This window comes from Garra rufa, chromosome 24, assembly GCF_049309525.1.
Source record: "Garra rufa chromosome 24, GarRuf1.0, whole genome shotgun sequence".
In the NCBI taxonomy this organism is placed as follows: Eukaryota; Metazoa; Chordata; class Actinopteri; order Cypriniformes; family Cyprinidae; genus Garra; species Garra rufa.
In genome coordinates, this window is record NC_133384.1 from 35,370,678 (window position 1) to 35,390,733 (window position 20,056).

Sequence of the window (20,056 nt, forward strand, 5' to 3'; positions counted from 1 at the left end):
AACACTGCAGGATTGCAAAAAAGCTAAAAGTTTATTTACTGTAAATTATGAAAAAAAAAGCAAATACCATTAACTTTCTTTGTACACTGGCTGTTGTAGCAAAAATCCAAGGACTCTCATCGCATAAGGGACAAATTCACTCTTAGGGTCTTTTCAAAGGTTTATTTCTTGCAAGAAAGGTCAGACGGTCATACAGAAACACAGGTTGCTGCAGAGTGTGACAAAGAAGGGAGGGATTCCTCCACTTTTATATCTCTTTCCTAGCCTTCAAGGTTGTGTGTAATTTTCCACACATAGTACAGAGAAACACATCGTACTAAATCATATTCCCAAGACTCAAATGCTTATCTTTTGGGGGCCTGATACCTTTACCTCATGACCTCTTCAGGCCAGGGCAGGCTTATGAAGCAGAAACTTACATAATGTTTAATAAGCGCATATGATAAGTAAAATGAATTTTTCTTCCACACTGGCATACGTTTTTTTTTTTTTTTTTTTTTTTTTTATCTACAATTCTTTCGTTTTTGACATTTTAATCATAACATTTCCCAATAATGTTCCTTATAATGACTCAAACTCAAATCAAATCAATAAAAAAAAACTCATTTGATAGAACCTCTGAAACTACACTGCAAAAAAAAAAACGCTTTTCTTACTTAGATTTTTTGTCTTGTTTCAATTCAAAATATCTAAACATTCTTAAATTGAAAAGTTGTTCTTGTTTTCCAAAAAAAATAAAAAAAATAATTCAAAAATTAAGTGAGTTTTTGCTTAAAACAAACCACCAATGGGGTAAGCAAAATAATCTTATTTTTAAGTAGAAAACTAGATTATTTTGTTTACCCCATTGGCAGATTATTTTACTCTTTTCAAACAAAAACTCACTTAAATTTTAACTTTTTTTTTTTTTTCCAAATTTTGGCTTGTCTAGAAAATCCTTTATTTAAGATTTTTTTTTTTTTTTTTTTTTTTAGATATTTTGGCTGGAAACAAGACAACAATTCTAATCATTTTTTGCTGTGTGTGAGGGACAAATGTTTTTGAACAAAAAAGAAGAAACACGCTTTGTAATAAGTCTCCAGTTGCTCTCCATTGCTGTTTAGAAGAATTAGTCGAGTCTTTTGATTTGTGATTTTTCCATCCTACCGTCTTAAATGCCACTTTAAAGACATCAGAAGTGAAAAAAGAGAGTGCAAGCAGAGAGTGAACCGGGGAAACAGAGGATTCAGTGTTAAAGGGATGAAAGAGGGATTGAGCCTCCGCAGCGTCTGTGCGACTGTGTCGAGCGTTTGTCTGTCAGAGAGAGAGAGATGCTGAACGCACCATGACGCTGGAAATTGCTGTTGGGTACCGAAAACAGACCAGGTACAAAAAGTTTATTCTTTTCTTTTATGATATTGGGTTTCTCTGTGTAGTTTGTAGTTGTTTTGTTGAGGCTGTAGTTTGGGGGTATGCTCATGTTCTGCTTTAACCAATGTTCTGTTTTGAACACCGTTAATGAGAATAGAGTCTTATTTAACACAGTACAGCAGCCTTTGTGGCTCCAAATCTGATTTTTCTGGTGTATGTGATCAGCTTAACACATTAGCGCTTAAACTTTTGGGGTCAGGGTAGTTTTTTTGAAAGATATTAATACTTGTATTTAGCTAGGATGGAGAAAATTGATTGAAAGTGACAGTAAAGACATTTATAATGTTACATAAGAATTATATATCAAATAAATGATGTTGTTTTGAATATATAGTAACATGGTTTCCGGAAAATATGAAGCAACTGTACAAATATCAACAATATTAATAGTAAGAAATGTTTTTAAACAGCAAATCAGTATATTAGAGTGATTTCTGAAGGATCATGTGACACTGAAGACTGGAGTTATGATGCTGAAAACTCAGGTTTGATCACAGGAATAAATTACATTTTAAAACATGTTACAACTATTTTAAATTTGCAGTAATATTATAGTTTTATTGTCAAAGAAATACAGCATTTGTGAGCATAAGATACTTTTAAAGCATTTAAAACAAATAGGAAACATAAAAAAGCCTATTAAATAGGGCTGGGACACGATTAATCGCGATTAATCGCATCCAAAATAAAAGTTTATGTTAACATACTAAATGTGTGTTTACTGTGTATATTTATTATGTATATATAAATACACACACATACATGTATAGCCTTTAAAAAATACTTATATGTGTGGATAGTTATATTTGTATTTAATTTAGATTATATATAGAATTATAAATATTTTATTTATTTTAATTTAATTTTTATTTTCAGTTTACTTTAATATACATGTTTGTGTGTGTATTTATATATACATAATAAATATACACAGTAAACACACATTTAGTATGTTAACATAAACTTTTATTTTGGATGCGATTAATCGCGATTAATCGTGTCCCAGCCCTACTATTAAACATCAAATAAACTTTAACTGACCTTGATTATGTGCCATTGAGCAATATGTGACCCTGGACCACAAAACCAGTCTTAAGTCGCTGGGGTATATTTGTAGCAATAACCAAAAATACATTGAATGGGTCAAAATGTTTGATTTTTCTTTTATGTCAAAAATCATTAGGAAATTGAGTAAAGATGATGTTCCATGAAGATTTTTTGCAAAATTCCTACTATAAATGTATCAAAATGTAATTTTTGATTAGTAATATGCATTGTTAAGAACTTAATTTGGAGAACTTTAAAGGTGATTTTCTCAGTATTTTGATTTTTTTGCAGATGTATCTCGGCCAAATATTGTCCTATCCTTACAAACCACATATCAATAGAAAGCTTATTTATTGAACTTTCATATGATGCATACATCTCAGTTTTGTAAAATTTAACCTTATGACTGGTTTTGTGGTCCAGGGTCACATATATGCTATTACTTTACTAGAAAATTACCACAGCTTATCAGGTGTCATATTCACAAATGTTTTGCGATTTGTGCAATAATAGTCATTACCACAACCTTTCTACAACCTTTCAACTATCACACACAAGCTAAAATGTTGTCTTCCTGTGCAGATCATCAGTGAGCATTGCTCAATAAGTGACTGTTCATGAGGCCTCTAACAGTTCATGCTTTGTTTTGCACAGGCTCTATTTGTATGTGTTCTGTACAACAGACATTATGCAACCATTTCTGAGACGCTCACACACACTCCTACACCTCAAATACTCAATGTCCAAAAGTATTCATGCATTCATGCTGTCCCATTTTTTACGGCACATAATCATTAAAAAAACAAAAATGCTACAGTGCAAACTTAAAGTTACCAGACATTGTAAAATTATGAAAAAAAATATTTGTTTTACTAACACAATACATTTTTATTGTAAAATATTGTGTGAATCAGTTTTTGGTAAAAGTATGTAAAAGTATTATCTTATAATTTATAGAGATAATCTATACAACCCTAATTCTTACTTTTTTATCGTAATGTACATGACTGTTTTAACTTACCAAAATGCCTCCCATAATGCCTGAAACATTGTTGCCATATTTTTAAGTGAATTTCTGGCAACCACAACTGCCAGAGTCCTTGCCAGAGCAGCTGTACTGACCAGTAGCAACTGTGATCATTCATTCTTCTAATTCTACTCTCTCATTCACGTACTCTATGAACCCATCCAGTGGTCAGAGCAAAACAGCTGTTATGTGTCACTCCAAGTTACGGGTCAGCAGCACCCAGAATAGCATGGAGAAAGAATCCTGCAGCACTTCTTTAGCCCTTCTATTAAGTTTGTAAGGATATTGATCATATCTGGAGCACTTTACTGAAATCCTCAAGCTTGGTTAGTACTTGATCTGAGTTTGAAACTTGCATGTAGTGAGCTTCTGAACTAACACATGTTGTAGGGTTACTTGTGATCACTTTGGTCTTTGCATGAGAATGTACTTTTTTTTATTAGTAAAGCCTACTGCTCATACTTAGAGTTAGTGATTTGAACAAGCTCATAATCATTAGCAATAACCTTCAGTGTGTGCATTGTCATGCAGCATTTGTGCTTTAGGCATGAGTGATTCCTCAAATCGTGTCTTGTTGAATGAAGCAGTGTTTGGCTTATCATTTCCACCTGGTGAACTATAAAGAAAGATTAATGACTTGGGAATGTTTTTTTTTTTTTTACTGAACACACTGACAACCACTCAAAGTAGAGCTGGGCGATATGGCCTAAAAATAAAATCCCCAATTTTTTCCACAAAAAAAAATCCAATTTACGATTTATACAGAGACACCCCAGCAACCGCATAGCAACACACAACTTCTCAGAACACCCCAGCAACCGCATAGCAACACACTCACAATTACTCAGAACACCCCAGCAACCACATAGCAACTCACAACTTCTCAGAACACCCCAGCAACCGCATAGCAACACACAAATTCTCAGAACACCCCAGCAACAGCATAGCAACTCACAACTTCTCAGAACACCCCAGCAACCACATTGCAACACCTTCACAACTACTCAGAACACCTCAGCAACCGCACAGCAACACACAACTTCTCAGAACACCCCAGCAACCGCATAGCAACACACAACTTCTCAGAACACCCAAGCAACCACATAGCAACACCCTCACAACTACTCAGAACACCCCAGCAACTGCATAGCAACACCCTCAAAACTACTCAGAACACCCCAGCTACGGCATAGCAACACCCTCACAGCTACTCCGAACACCCTAGCAACTGCATGGCAACACACTCACAACTACTCAGAACACCCCAGTAACCGCATAGCAACACACTTCTAAGAAAACCCCAGCAACCACATAGCACACACTTATAACTACTCAGAACACCCCAGCAACTGCATAGCAACACCGTCACAACTACTCAGAACACCCCAGTAACCGCATAGCAACACACTTCTAAGAACACCCCAGCAACCGCATAGCACACACTCACAACTACTCAGAACACCCCAGCAACTGCATAGCAACACACTCAACTCTACTCAGAACACCCCAGCAACCGCATAGCAACACACTCATAACTACTCAGAACACCCCAGCAACCGCATAGCAACACACTTATAACTACTCAGAACACCCCAGCAACTGCATAGCAACACACTCAACTCTACTCAGAACACCCCAGCAACCGCATAGCAACACACTCATAACTACTCAGAACACCCCAGCAACCACATAGCACACACTTATAACTACTCAGAACACCCCAGCAACTGCATAGCAACACCGTCACAACTACTCAGAACACCCCAGTAACCGCATAGCAACACACTTCTAAGAACACCCCAGCAACCGCATAGCACACACTCACAACTACTCAGAACACCCCAGCAACTGCATAGCAACACACTCAACTCTACTCAGAACACCCCAGCAACCGCATAGCAACACACTCATAACTACTCAGAACACCCCAGCAACCGCATAGCAACACACTTCCAAAACTCTAAACATCACAGCAACCTCATAGTAACTCTATAGTAAACTTAAAACACTTTGAATACTAAAGCATTGACTTTTGCCCAGGAAAGCAGCACACACATTTTCTATAAATGTAAAAATCTAATTTGCATCAGTACAATACTTCAGTTATTCTGATAAATGACTAAAGAATGTCAGTGGGAATAAAGGAATGACGTGAATCAAAAATGGATTGGACTTTTCCAACAATCAGCGTACAGTGCTGGCAGCAGTGGTTTTCAGAGAGGATAGCACAGCACAGCAGCTAAAAAATACATGCTACACTGCTGTCAAATACATGCTTCAAGACTGTGAAATAAAGCATGTTTCACAAAACTCTTTGAGCAACTGTGGTCAACAAGGTCAAACATGACATCTAATTGAATGTTATGAAATAATGCAACTAATTTAAACAAGCAGAAGTGAGTTACTGTAAATGACAACTGACCCCGATGAGCCACAGTTGCTCAATTAATAATTTAAAAGCAATTTTTTTGCTTCAATTTTTTGAAATGTAATTTATTTCGTATTTTATTTGAATAACATTTTTTAGAAAAATATTACATAGCTAAACATATAACCATTACAATTTATAAAATAAAATAAAAAAATATATATAATACTTAAATAATAGGCTTTTAATATAATTGTAACATTGTACTAAAGCCGAAATAAACAATACATATTTTCTGTAATATTTACACCCAGTATAAGAAGCCATTTAAATCATATTCATTTCTACAGGGCTTTCCAAAACAGTTTTACAGACAAAAGTAAATAGATTAAATTAAGCTTCTAGCGTTAGTTCTGGCAGGTCACGTGAGTCAAGCCCGCATCAGCTGACTCTCAGCTGATCACATCTACCTATAGGGATGCTAATCCTATCACAGCATTTTTATATAAGGCTGCATTTAGTATTCAGTAGCTTTTTCGCTTGCTCAGGAGCAACACCCTCCTCCATCCCCAACTCCTCCTTTTGCGACAGTCAGGACCTGGTTACTGATTCCACTGAATCAGTCTCCTTTTATCTCAATCTATATGTGTTACACTTAAATATCATTAAGTACATTGATGATATCTTCTTGTTCTGTTCTGTTTACCCTGGGGGGTTATTATTATTATTGCTGCTCTCCCTGCTCATTCACGACATGCTGCATGAATGGGCAGGGAGTTGTGCCAGAACAGAACTACCCCGCCAAATCAAAATTGTATGCTAAAGTCTATCATTTTGACGATAGTGGTCCTGACAGAAATATATATTTACTATCTATCAAAACTATGTAAAGATTTGTTTTCTTACCAGTGAAAAACAGATCTTATGGACAGGTCTTCATTCCCAATGCAGCTAGTTAATATGGAAAATACAGCATCTGTAGCAACTTTAAAAGTGTTCCTAATCCTGATACTGAGCCAATGATAGGCTGATATCACCAATATCCCAATGAATCAAAATTCAGTGTTCTTTGAATGTAAAATAGCAAAGTCAGCTAACCTAAACAGCTTGATGGTCATTGATGCTTCATTCTGGATCCATTGCTATTGTCCGTCTAGGATGGAGGATCAGGACAGGGTCAGTCAGGCCTCCAGCAGCGCCACAGTGTCCTTTCTGCCAATCAGAGACAAGGTGAATCACATACACGTATGGACAAACACACATGATAATAAATTTCAAATCCACTGACATAGTCTGTGTGCAGTGTCATGAAAAAGTGCAGGCGTTTGGAAAGAGATGTCAAGCGGCGAAGAGAGACCCCAATTGTCCTGTGGTGATCAGAGGATGGCTATACAAGAGGGTAACGATTAGAGCACAATAATGACCATCTCTGTGTGTCTATCTCCAAGAAATATTTTACAAATGTCGTTTAAAACATTTGAAGTGGATCAAAAAAAAAAGTTCATAAAAATACAAGAACGGGTATAATTTAGTTTTTTGGTTTTGATCCACTTCAAATGTTGACTAGTATATACCTAGTTCTTTTAAATGCATTCATTTTAGTTTCATATATTATGAAAAATATTTACTAAATTTTAATCCAATGTGATTGTAAACTAAAACTACTATAAACTGTTTTTTGCAATTGAAATAAAGCTGAAATAAAATACAAATATTAGATAAACTTGGAAATTAAAAATAAATAGTTGAAGTATTTAAATTAAAAATAACTAAACTAAAATTACTAAAATGAAGCTATTTAGAAATATTCTGAAAATGAAATAAAATGAGCATATAAAATTACGAAAAAAAGAAAAGAATGAAAACAAAGTAAAAAAGCCAATTCAAAATATTAATAAATACTACAATAGTATATAAACACTAAAAATAACATTTTAGCAAATATTTTTCAATATTTTATATTGTGATATTTAACTCGATTTCATAAATATGGTCTTCCTAAATGTGCAACTTGCATAAAGAAAATCTCATGTATGTGATCATAATGGTCTTTTTCTGTAGGATAGCACTGGACTGAAATTGTGGAAAAGAAGATGGTTTGTTCTCTCCAATTACTGTCTGTATTATTATAAAGGTAAAACCAGTTCTGTGATTGTCTTATACACACATTTCACTTAAAATAAATTAAAGTGCAGTCATTTTTCGTTTTAAAAATACTGAAAACTTATTCCCCGAAATCCCTCTCTAAACTGGTTTCTCCAGACAGCCGTGAGGAGTCTGTTCTGGGCAGTATTCCTCTTCCCAGCTACAGGATTCTCTACTGCTCCCCTAGAGAGTGCAAAAACCGTAAATATGCATTCAAGGTGAGAGTGAACGTCTTTTGGAGCTCCTTTAATCTAAAAGTAGACATAAACTCATCGTACACTTGCACATTTAGGTTGTTCATCAGGGGATGCGGCCGTACATCATGAGCGCTGAAACCCAGGAGGACATGTTGGGCTGGGTAAGGGCTCTCAGCCAATCAGCAAGCATGGAGGCTGATGACATCATCAACAGGTGAACCTGAGCTCTCAAATTTCAAATGATTCCATTTGTATAAATTCAATAATTCATTTCAATATCCTCGTTCTTTAGACGCTGTGCCAGTTTTCAGGACTTCACTCAGATGGGAGACAACACAGAAACCATGGAGCTCCAACACATGTCCACGTTTCCAGAACGAAACGCCCAGTCCGCAACAAAATTGAGCAGGGTGCAGACAGAACCGACTCTACTGGGACAAGATATGATGGGAATAAAAATGAAGACACCAGAGCTGAGGGGAAGACACGAGAACAGACCAATGTAAATTATCTGATATGCTTCAAAATGATAGATCATAAAGGCCTTTTTTACCTAAATATAAAGGACCCATAACTTTAAGTTAAATTTAGGTCAAATCGATCAAGGTTTCTTGTGCCATAATTTACCTTTAGATGACTATTTTCTGCTCTCCTTCTCTCTGTCAGTGCACATGAAGCTATTGAGCATTCTCAGAGTTTGCTGAACGCAGATGAGGAACCTTTTTCCTTTCTACATCCGAAGTCAGCCTTCAAGCAGTCTTCATTTCCTAGAGATCAGTATGGATCACCGTGTCATGGTCCTATGGGCAGAGCAGACGTTTGGCCCTTGGATAACTGCTCGAGTGCTCCAATGTCACCCTGCATCTACACAGAAAGAGGACATCTACTGGATAAGGTGAGATTCAAGAATATACACAAATGTGCTGATAGTGTGCAAAAATTACACACTTTCTTTAACTATCTGTCTGTGTTTTAGCCCGAGTTTCCATGCTCTGTGTGCTACTCTTCCAACTACCACACGGCCGAACACATTGCAATGTGCAAGGTAAGGCAATTTTTTTCATGCAATACAGCAAATACAAAATTCCTTATTTGTGAATGAACATCTGCGCAAAATGGATATTTCAAACACTTTGAAAAGGACTATTTTGTAACACTGTCACATGGTCTTTGACAATCCTTGCATAGCATATTAAATGCTCTAAAATGTTACAACATTTTTACACAATTTATTTCATTTTGCTCCAGGCTGGCAAATCAGACATCCTCTTGGAGAGAGAAATACAACCAATCAGAGATCTGGAAAACGATACAGATGTGAGTGCACTGTAATGTGTATGTCTGTGAGAATATTTTGCATTCCCAAGCACTGCAAAAAATGCTTTTCTTACTTAGATTTTTTTGTCTTGTTTCCAGCCAAAATATCAGAAAATTCTTAAATCAAGATGGATTTTCTAGACAAGACAAAAAAAAAAAAGTACACTGATGTTGTAAATGTTAATAGCCAGTTAAGTTCTCAAGATACAATTTAAGAAGAATTTGAATTCATAAAAAGTACAATTTCCTCTTTTTTCCCCTAACCTCCTACTTAACTATTTAAAGCCCTGAGGTCAGGAAATGTTATTACTGAAAAAAAATGCTTTTCTTACTTAAATTTTGTCAAAATTAAGTGATTTTTTGCTTAGAACAAGCAAAAAAACACTTAATTTTGACTTGTTTTTTCTGAAAACAAGACAATAATTTTTACTTGTCCAGAAAATCCTTCTTGATTTAAAAAATGTTAGATGTTTTGGCTGGAAACAAGACAACAAAAATCTAAGTAAGAAAGGCATTTTTTGCAGTAAGAACATTTCTTGACCTCAGGGCTTTAAATAGTTAAGTATGAGATTATGGGAAAAAAGAGGAAATTTTACTTTTTATGAATTCAAATTCTTCTTAAATTGTATCTTGAGAACTTAAGTAACTGACTATTAACTCAACAACTGCTATTACAACATTATTGTACTTTTTTTTTTTTTACCCTAGAACTACTGTTACTTTATCCTTGTTACACAAGCAACATCTAGCATTCTTAATAGTTTGTCATCAGAATGAGATCCGATGTGCTTTCATTTGAAATTGAAACATTTTTAGGAAATGCACCTCTTTCTTAAAGCAGAAGTTCACTTACAGAACAAAAGGTTACAGATAATGTACTCACCCCTTTGCCACCCAAGATGATCATGTCTTTCTTTCTACAGTCGTAAAGAAATTATGTATTTTGAGGAAAACATTTCAGGAAGAAGGGTCTTATTTAGCGATCTGTTATTAAAAAAAAAAAAAAAAAAAAAATACAATTTATATACTTTTTAACCTCAAATACTCGTCTTGTGTCTCTCTGCAATGTGCATGAAATGTTTTCCTTAAAAACAACTTCTTTACGACTGAAGAAAGAAAGACATGAACATTTTGGATGACAATTACAAGTACATTATCTGTACATTTTTGTTTTGGAAGTGAACTTCTTAAGAACATTTTCATGAATTCAGCCTAGTGCAAGTTTAGTATCCTTAATATTATATTATCGTTTTTATTAATATTTTTAAATTCTTTATTTTCACTTTAATTTTAATGTTGTCATTTTTTTGTTTAAAATTTAACAATTTCAAATGTATTCATTTATTAAAAAATTGTACTAAAGATTTTAGTTTTATTAATTTTAGTACTTATACTTGCAAATGGCAAAGCTACTAACTGAAATAAAATGCATTTGTTTTTTTGTTTTTTTATTTCAATTAATGCATTTTAATACACTGTAAAAAATTTGCTGTAGTTCTGCAGCTGGTTGCCAGTAACTTACTGTAGATTTTTAATTTGTTATTTACTGGCAACAGTTTGTTCAAAGTTAAATGAACATTAAACATTAACAAGTCTTTGTCTTTACAGAATAAAACTATAAAATAACAACCTACTGCAAAGCATTCTGGGAACCAGAAACCTTCATCAACCTTTTTCTGTTTTTTTCCTTCAGATTTTGGTTCCCAGAATGCTTTGCATGAGGCTGTTATTTTAGTTTTATTCTGTAAAGATAAAGACTTGTTAATGTTAATGTTCAATTAACTTTGAACAAACTGTTGCCAGTAAATAGCATAAATTTAAATCTACAGTAAGTTACTGGCAACCAGCTGCCAGTAATACTGTAATTTCTACAGATTTTGTTTACAGTGTAGTTTTAGTTAACCATTAAAACATTGATCTACATCCTAGATACTTTTCTTCTTGTTATTCAGGTGGTTCTCACTCGTCTGTGTGGTTGTGATAAACTGCTGCAGTCTGTCTCTATGCAGCTGGCTCAGTTACAGGCAGATAAGGTCCGTCACACAAACAGATCGTATACACCGAAATCAAGTACTGTAGATAAAAACACCTCATATATTCTTGCTCTTTCCTTTTCTTTAGAAAAGCATTGAGTATGCATTAGAAATCAAATGGCTGGGGATGGAAGACGGACTTCCTAGAGAGCAGGAAGTATCCCAGAAGACTTTGCTTCAAGAGGAGCTGGTTACACTCAGAGCCAGAATATGTGATTTGTCATCGGTACAGTACTGTGTGTGTGTATGTGTGTGCTAGGGTTGCATCAAAATTGGGCTTAGTCAGATCAATCGCAAAGGCTTTGGTGTTTCAGTGTGTTCATTTACACACAAGCAGCTCATGATCCACCAGCATTTTCAGCTCTGAGCTTGGTCACTTTAACATGCATTTGGGAATGCAATGAATGCAAAAATCACAAACTATATATATTTTTAGCCGGAAAAATCGCAATTAGAATTTTTTCCTCAAAGTGTGCAATTTGTCAAGCCCTGCATATATTTTGCACACATTTCATTTCGTTTTGGCAAGTATTTAATTGTCTTAGCCAGAGAAGAAAAGTTGGTTTATGCAAAAGAGATGATTAAATTCAGTGCTTTTATATGTTTGTAATATCTGGCTTTTTTTTTATAGCCAATATGTTGATTGTAAATTGATCAAAATAAAATTTCATGCATGTTATTAATACACGGGTCAGACCTACTAAAGCAATGCCTTTCTTTTATCAGGAGATGGACAGATTGTGGAGTGATTATGAACGGATGGAGAGCGAGCTTTACGTTTTCCATTCGCATCTCCAACACATCCTTCACTTCGGAACACCGCAGGTAATGGACAAACACTTTATGTGACATTTGGACAGATCACCTGATGCCTTGCTTCTACTACTGTTCCTTTGGGTGCAAACATCAGCATACAAACACATCAATACGGTAAACAGTCAGAATACAAGCAGTAAAACTAAATTTCTTTACTGTAAGCGTTTAGAATAATGTGACAGTGATTAAAGATTCGGACCAGTTTAAAGGGTTTAAGTTACTTTAGATACAGTTAAGGTCAAAAGTTTTACATACACCTTGCAGAATCTGCAAAATGCTAATTTTATTAAAATGAGAGGGATCATACAAAATGCATGTTATTTTTTTTATTTAGAACTGACCTGAATAACATATTACAAAAGGTAAAAACAAAGCATTAAAAGCCGAGGGGTGAAAACTTTTGAACAGAATAAAGATGTCTACGTTTTTCTTATTTTGCCTAAAAATCATATTTTTTTTTTTATTTTGAACTGCCCTTCAGAAGCTTCCATGTTTCCAAGCCAGAAGACAAAATAATCTACATTTACCCTGATCTTCAAATTCCAAAAATTTCCACCCCCTTGCTCTAAATGCACCGTTTTTTTTCTTCTGAAGCATCAGTGAGTGTTTGAACTTTAGGACAGGGTCATTTTTATAAATTCAACTATTGTCTCTTGTGGACTATATGTAAACATCTTTTTTGTGAAATATCTTATTTAGATCAGTGTTTAATAAAAAAATAACATGATTTTTGTATGATCCCTCTTATTTCGGTAAAATAAGATTCTGCAAGGTGTATGTAAACTCTTGACATCAACTTTAAATGCATCTGCTAAATGACTGAGCCTTATTTAAAGATGTTTCAATCCAAACACCTGAATCACACACAGGAGCAGATTCAGGCACAGAGGCAGCTCTGGATGATGGAGGATATCTTGTGCGGTTTGAGGGTGAACAAAAACCGCTTTATGGCCTTACTGGGCCTACAGAGGCAGGGGGGTGAGTATACATGTTAGTCTATGTCAATGTGCATTCATTTAAGCATGTATACTTAATTAGTTTTCTCTTTCTATCCTCCAGTTCCTCAGCCAAAACCCGTTTCCTACTTTGAGGGCGAGTTAGGAGGTCTCAACATGGTAGTGAGATGCACTATACTCCATTTTCAGAAAGCTAACGATCACGTCGCTTAAATCACCAATTCTTAAATACAGTTTCAATAGCTTAATAAATCTAAATTTTTAATTGAACCAGGAAACTGTTTCCCAGCAAACCACATTAGCTAAATTGATACCAAAGCACATATGGAGCAATTTGTGATTAAAGGAGAAGTTCACTTCCAGAACAAAAATTTACGGATAATAAACATCCAAGATGTTCATGTCTTTCTTTCATCAGTCGCAAAGAAATTATGTTTTTTGAGGAAAACATTTCAGGATTTCTCTCCATATAGTGGACTTCTATGGTGCCCAGAGTTTGCAGTTTAAATGCAGCTTTAAAGGGCTCCAAATGATCCCAGTCATGAAAGAAGGGTCTTATCTAGCAAAACAATCAGTTATTTTCTAAAAAAAAAAAAAAAAAATACAATTTATATACTTTTTAACCTCAAATGCTCGTCTTGTCTAGCTCTGTGTGTATGTATATTCCGGGTTAAGACAGTTAGGGTTGGTCTAAAAACTCAAATTTTCTCCACCAACTTAAAAATCGTTTTACATCACTGCAGAAGTACTTTCAAAGTGTTTACAAAGTGAACTTGCAAAGAAGATCAAACACCCTTGATGTAGGATGTAGGACAATCTTGAAGTTGGAGGAGAAAGCGAGATGGGAGTTTCTCGACACACCCTAACTGTCTTGAACCAGACAGTTTAGAACCGGACCTGACAAACAAATAAATAAATATACATTACTTTAAAAAATAAATACATAAATCAAATTGTGTCAACTTGGATTTATTCATTTTAATAAATATTACATTAATATTTTAACACATTTAACATTTTTATTCTGCAGGTTTCATTCTGCTTTCTAAAGACTTAAATGAGAAAAGTGTTTTACAAATAAATTTGCATTGAAAATGTATCTTTCCAGGTTTATACATCAACACTAATAATGCTAAAAGTGGTTAGAAAAAAAACAACAGCTGTCAACTTACAAAGAATATAGTTTCCATATACTATATTTTAGGAAAAGGCTTTATCATATTTAGGGGTCCTTGGCATTAATTTTTTTGTGATTTGATTCACTGCAAAAGGCACAGGCTCATCTTACTTAGTATTTTTGTCTCATGAGTCATGTCTACTCAAAATATCTAAACATTCCTAAATCAAGATGAAATTACTAGATTACTAGATGCATTTAGTCTCATTTCCTGAGGATAAATGTAAATGTAGTGAATTTTGCTTAAAACAAGTACAATTATCTGCCAGTGGAGTAATGGAATTACTCTTAAATTACATATACATACATATATATACACATTATATATATATATATATATATATATATATATATATATATATATTGACCCTGGACGACAAAACCAGTCATAAGGTTAAATTTGACAAAACTGAGATTTATACATCATATGAAAGCTATAAAATTAATAAAGCTATAAAAAAGATAAGAAAGCTATAAAAATCAATAAATAAGCTTTCTATTGATGTATGGTTTGTTAGGATAGGACAATATTTGGCTGAGATACATCTATTTGAAATCAGAAATCTGAGGATGCAAAAAAATCAAAAAGACTGAGAAAATCACCTTTAAAGTTGTCCAAATTAGGTTCTTAACAATGCATATTACAAATCAAAAATTACATTTTGATATGTTTACAGTAGGAATTTTACAAAAAATCTTCATGGAACATGAACTTTACTTAATTTCTTAATGATTTTTGGCATAAAAGAAAAATCTAAAATTTTGACCCATGCAATGTATTTTTGGCTATTGCTACAAATATACCCCAGCGACTTAAGACTGGTTTTGTGGTCCAGGGTCACATATATATAACAAATTATATTATTGACAAGACTAAATATCTTATTTTTTTTGCTTATCTAGTAAATGCATATTAATTTGAGAAATTTTAGATATTCTGAATAGAAACAAGGCAAAAATACTAGGATTGAGCCTTTTTTGCAGTGATTTAAAGATGATATTTTCTTTTTTTCCCCATGTAAAGGAGTGTGTGACCGAAGCTGAGCAACAGGACTACCAGATGCACCAGAGTTACAAGAAATGGACCCAAGAGAGTCCTGCCAATGAACAAGAAGCCTCACACGAACCGCTGCATCTGACACGCGTTGTGACGTCAACCCTTCCGACGTCACTAATCGCAGAGCGCATTTTTGTGACCGACCCCTATCCTGAGCCGACTGAACAACTCAGCCGGCAGTCAGGACTGAGGAACAGCCAGAGAAGCGCCGCAAAGAAACCCAGCAGAACTCTGCATGAGACAGCCGACAAAAACAGACACTTACACTGGGCCGATGGAACAGAAGAGATGCAAGAAAAGAAACAGGCTCAAAATCACAGCAGTGCTAGAGAGAAGGCACTGGCTGACCGAAAGGTCTGGACACACCATCAGCAAGAGGTGAGATTCAGCATATTAGCATGATTTCTGAAAGATTTCTGAAAATTCAGCTTTGCATCAAATAAATAAATAATTTTTAAAAATATATTCAGATAGAAAACAGTTATTTAAAGTTGCAATAATATTTCACAGTAATATAAAAGTGATCACTATTGAACATCAGAATTTAAACCTTAAAAATGTTATAATGCACATACCATATACTGCAACAGCAAAAAGACATTGAATTGTTGCAGCATTGAAAACCATGTGGAAAGAGATGGAATAACCCAGAGCCTGCTGGGAAATGTAGTTAAATTGCAAACAAAATGACTCAAAGTGCAATGAATATAAATATGGATGATTATGTGCATGTGTGCATGAATGCATGTTACAGCTCGAGCCTGGAGCCTTGTGCCTTACAAACTCTGAGTCTGACGGCGACGCTGCCATGAGCTCTCAGAAACGCCAAACTAAACCCAGACACATGGATAAGAGAGACAGAAGTATGAGGTATGGACATTTATAAACAATCTAGTCAATATTACAAAAAAGTTACATTTGACACTAATAAAATATATATTTGCATGAATGCAAATTTCTTGCATGGTTTCGAAGTTCACTCTGTTTTTAATTTCATGCATGCTATTTGGTTGTGCATGTCTTCAAATCTCTAGCTTCATGCCTTAAATGCTTTTGAGAAAAGCTGCATTTTAATTCAGTCTTGGTTTTGTTTTCATTTAGCAGAACAATTTATACTTTTTACAGATGTTTAGTCTCAAACATTCAGTTCCAACTTTGCTCATGCTGTTTTTCTGAAATATTTGCTCTCGTCTTTCAGTGCCGCCAGAGAGCACTTCATAGACGACATTCATCCCTTGAAACTCATTACAGCCAGTGAAAAAGAGACAGATGTCCAGAAGTACACAGCAGGTACATGCATTTGTTGAGTATGCAGTCACGCATGCTTATTTTACTACTATGGAACATTCAGATAGACTTTTTAGGTATTAATTCATTTTAACAGCACAAAATGCACAATTCAAACTCTTTTTAACCTTTTAATGATGTATATTACTATTTGAAGTCATTTCTGCATCTTTAGTATGACCAAATGCAACTGTATCAAAATTTTTAGAAAGGACAAAATATAAGATCAACGTGTATACGCTACCAGTCAGTTTTTTAACAGTAAGATTATTAATGTTTTTTAAAGAAGTCTCTTCTGAATATTTGAAATATTTTTACTACTTAAAATAACGGTTTTCTATTTGAATATTTTTTTAAATGTAATTTATTTCTGTGGCTTTAAAGCTGAATTTTTAGCGTCATTACTCCAGTCACATGATCCGTCAGAAATTCTTCGTTCTAATATTCTGATTTACTGCTCAAAAAACATTTATTATTATTATGTTGATTCATTTTTCAGGTTCCTTTGATAATTAGATAGTTCAGAAGAACAGGAATCTTTTGTAACATTATAAATGTCTTTATCATCACTTTTGATCAATTTAAAACATCCTTGCTAAGTGTTCATTTCTATAATGAATGACTTCTGAAAGTAACGTTGCTGAAATTTCCGATTTGAAGACAGGAAATCTATCAAATAGAAAAGAGTTATTTTAAATAGTAAAAATATTTTACAATTTTACTGTTTTTGCTGCACTTTGGATCAAACAAATGCAGGCTTGGTGAGCAGAAAAGACTTCTTTACAAACATTAAAAATCTTACTGTTCAAAAACGTTTAACTGGTAGTGTAGTAATGATTGTATTTATGTATCAGTGATTGCCATATTTCTCCTCTTTTCCAGATTCTGCTGTTGTACACTTGAGTAACAGCTATAGCTGTGATAGACGCAAATTTAAAAGCCACAGCAATGAGTCGGCCAACCCAACAAAGCCACAATGTGGCGATGCAAAAGTGCACAATGAACTTAAGGACAAAACATCACAACAATCATCTCGCAATGATATCATCGTCATAGAAAGCCACTCCATCAATCATATTTCAACACTTACAGTGTTTAAAGGACATCAGGGAAACAATCAAATGCACAAACCTCATAAAAAGAACAGAAGTTCTGAGCGGCAAAAGTATTCAGTCTCTGCTAACATGAAATCTGAGTGCTTTCTGTCAAATAACAGACCGTGCGAGTCAGTCCCGGTCTACGTTCACGACTTAAAACCTGAAGAATCTCTCCCTCCAGTAGAAACTCAACAACCAGACCAGGAAAACAATCAAATGCTTGGTAAACCAGTGGGAGGAGACTGTGGACGGAGTCAAAGTCCTAAAACATTTGAAACGGCACAAACTAACGGGATAAAAGAAATGCTCAATCAGTTGCCAGACGCTCAACCAATCACAACATCTGACAATCAATTGACACCCTCTGACCAATCTAAACCAGAGCTATGCATTTATGAGGAAATCCAGTTTAGCCCACCAAGATCAACAGATGCTGAAGAGAATCAGAAGAATCAAACCAGTGGAGATGAAACACAACCATCAAACCTTACTGTAAACGAATCTGGACCATCTCACACTGAGGTTAATGGGGAGCACACCACAAAAGAAGAGAAAAGTCCACCAGAAAGTGATGTTACGTGCACGAGAGGGAAAAAGCAGAAAGTTTACAGCTCTTTAATGAAAAGCTCTGTAATAAATCATCACGTCCAGGACTGCCGGCCACGGATAACCGTGGTCAGCACCAGCCTGTAGATTACAGAGAGGCTGCAGAAAGTGAGTGAAAGAGGTAATAAGACACAAAAAAGAAAGGAATGTTTGAATATGTGAAGCGGATAGAAAGTAAATGGTAAGATAAAAGTATTAACAGGGAATTTAATCCCTGTTGCCTTCAGAAAAGCTTCAATTCTTAATGGAATATAATTATGTTCTTATATATTTCTGCACTGCATAAAAAAGTCTCATCTTACTTAGTGTTTTATTTTAGTCAAAATATCTAAAAATTATTAAAATTAAGATGCATTTACTAAATAAGAAAAATGACATAAGATATTTAGTCTTGTTTTCAGAATATTTTACTTACCCCACTGGCAGATAAGTTTACTTGTTTCCAGGGAAAAAACAAACTAAATCAAGTGCATTTTGCTTAAAACAAAACTAAATATCTTTTTTTATTTTGCTTATCTAGTAAATTAATCTTAATTTAAGCAGTAACAAGTAAGATAAGCCTTTGTTTTTTTTTTTTGCAGTGTGTGTGTGTGTGTGTGTGTGTGTGTGTGTGTGTAGATCCTGTCTGATTGATGAAGAAAACACAGTTTTAGTTAAAAATGGGTCACAATAGTGCTGAATAAACATTGTGGTCAGTTTTGTGCCATTTAGCAACTGTCATGAGAAGAATTTATAATTTTTTTTTTATACATGCACACTAAATATCTTTGACTACTAAGACAACATTTCTAACTGCATACAAACTGTTTGAGTTTTTTTTTTTTTTTTTTACCTGGAAAATTCCTTAAATTTCTACATGTGCATTGATCAGTTATCAGCTTTGTGATTTGTGTTACCAATGTCTAATATTGTAAACCCATCTGTGACTTATTAATAGCTTGCTTTTGCCAAGTAGGATGTGTTCCTGGATCTTCGTCTTTGTTGGGACAATATCTTTCCTATAAACAATGGGATTTTAGGGTTAAGTTTGGGATTTCAAAAACCTTAATGTGAATTTAGCAGTTTCCTTTAAGTTAAAGACTGTTTGTCTGAGAGGAACTTTGGTCCAGATTTAGAAGCAAATAAAAGATGCTGATCCTGAAAAATGTTCTGCTTGACATCATAGTAATGAATTAGAAGTTTATTGATTTTAATAAAATAACTTTTCATTGTACTTTCATTGCAGTGTTATGTAATGCTATGTTGTTATCTAATTAAACTCGTGTTTTGAAACTACAATTAATTGTATGATTTCATTTAAAGGTTGTTTCAGCGATTTCTAGCCTAAAACATAAAGTGTCAATTTCAGCTGACCTTTCTTCACGATCCGCTGGCTGCTTGCCCCATAAATTGTCTGTGAAAAAAACGCGTCTCTCTGGTCAGCCTAGGGTCCGAGATATGCCAAAAAAAACAATCGGCGCTATCAACTATTCCACAGATAAACAAACAGTGTTCCAACCAATCAGCGTCAGGGGTT

At 34.5% G+C, this 20,056-nt stretch overlaps 1 protein-coding gene and 1 pseudogene across 1 annotated transcript; one reads left to right on the forward strand and one right to left on the reverse strand.

Moving 5' to 3' along the window:
- LOC141300198 (C-reactive protein-like) overlaps positions 1–20,056 on the reverse strand; it is a 68,811-nt pseudogene that overhangs the window by 1,125 nt on the left and 47,630 nt on the right.
- Positions 1,305–18,627, forward strand: plekha4 (pleckstrin homology domain containing A4). The gene is made up of 19 exons (XM_073830291.1): positions 1,305–1,365; positions 7,010–7,082; positions 7,156–7,251; positions 7,914–7,986; positions 8,115–8,215; positions 8,290–8,408; positions 8,487–8,696; positions 8,861–9,089; positions 9,171–9,239; positions 9,443–9,511; positions 11,464–11,544; positions 11,633–11,770; positions 12,271–12,369; positions 13,230–13,338; positions 13,420–13,475; positions 15,518–15,928; positions 16,305–16,420; positions 16,749–16,840; positions 17,720–18,627. Exons 1-19 carry the CDS (start codon positions 1,325–1,327, stop codon positions 18,625–18,627), a joined length of 3,090 nt encoding a protein of 1,029 aa, XP_073686392.1. The 5' UTR covers positions 1,305–1,324.

Coding starts and splice junctions, on each gene's coding strand:
- plekha4 (XM_073830291.1), top strand. CDS start 1,325: ATGACGCTGGAAATTGCTGTTGGGTACCGAAAACAGACCAG. Junction 7,252..7,913: donor GAGGATGGCTATACAAGAGG/GTAACGATTAGA, acceptor CTTTTTCTGTAG/GATAGCACTGGACTGAAATT. Junction 13,476..15,517: donor AGTTAGGAGGTCTCAACATG/GTAGTGAGATGC, acceptor CCCCATGTAAAG/GAGTGTGTGACCGAAGCTGA.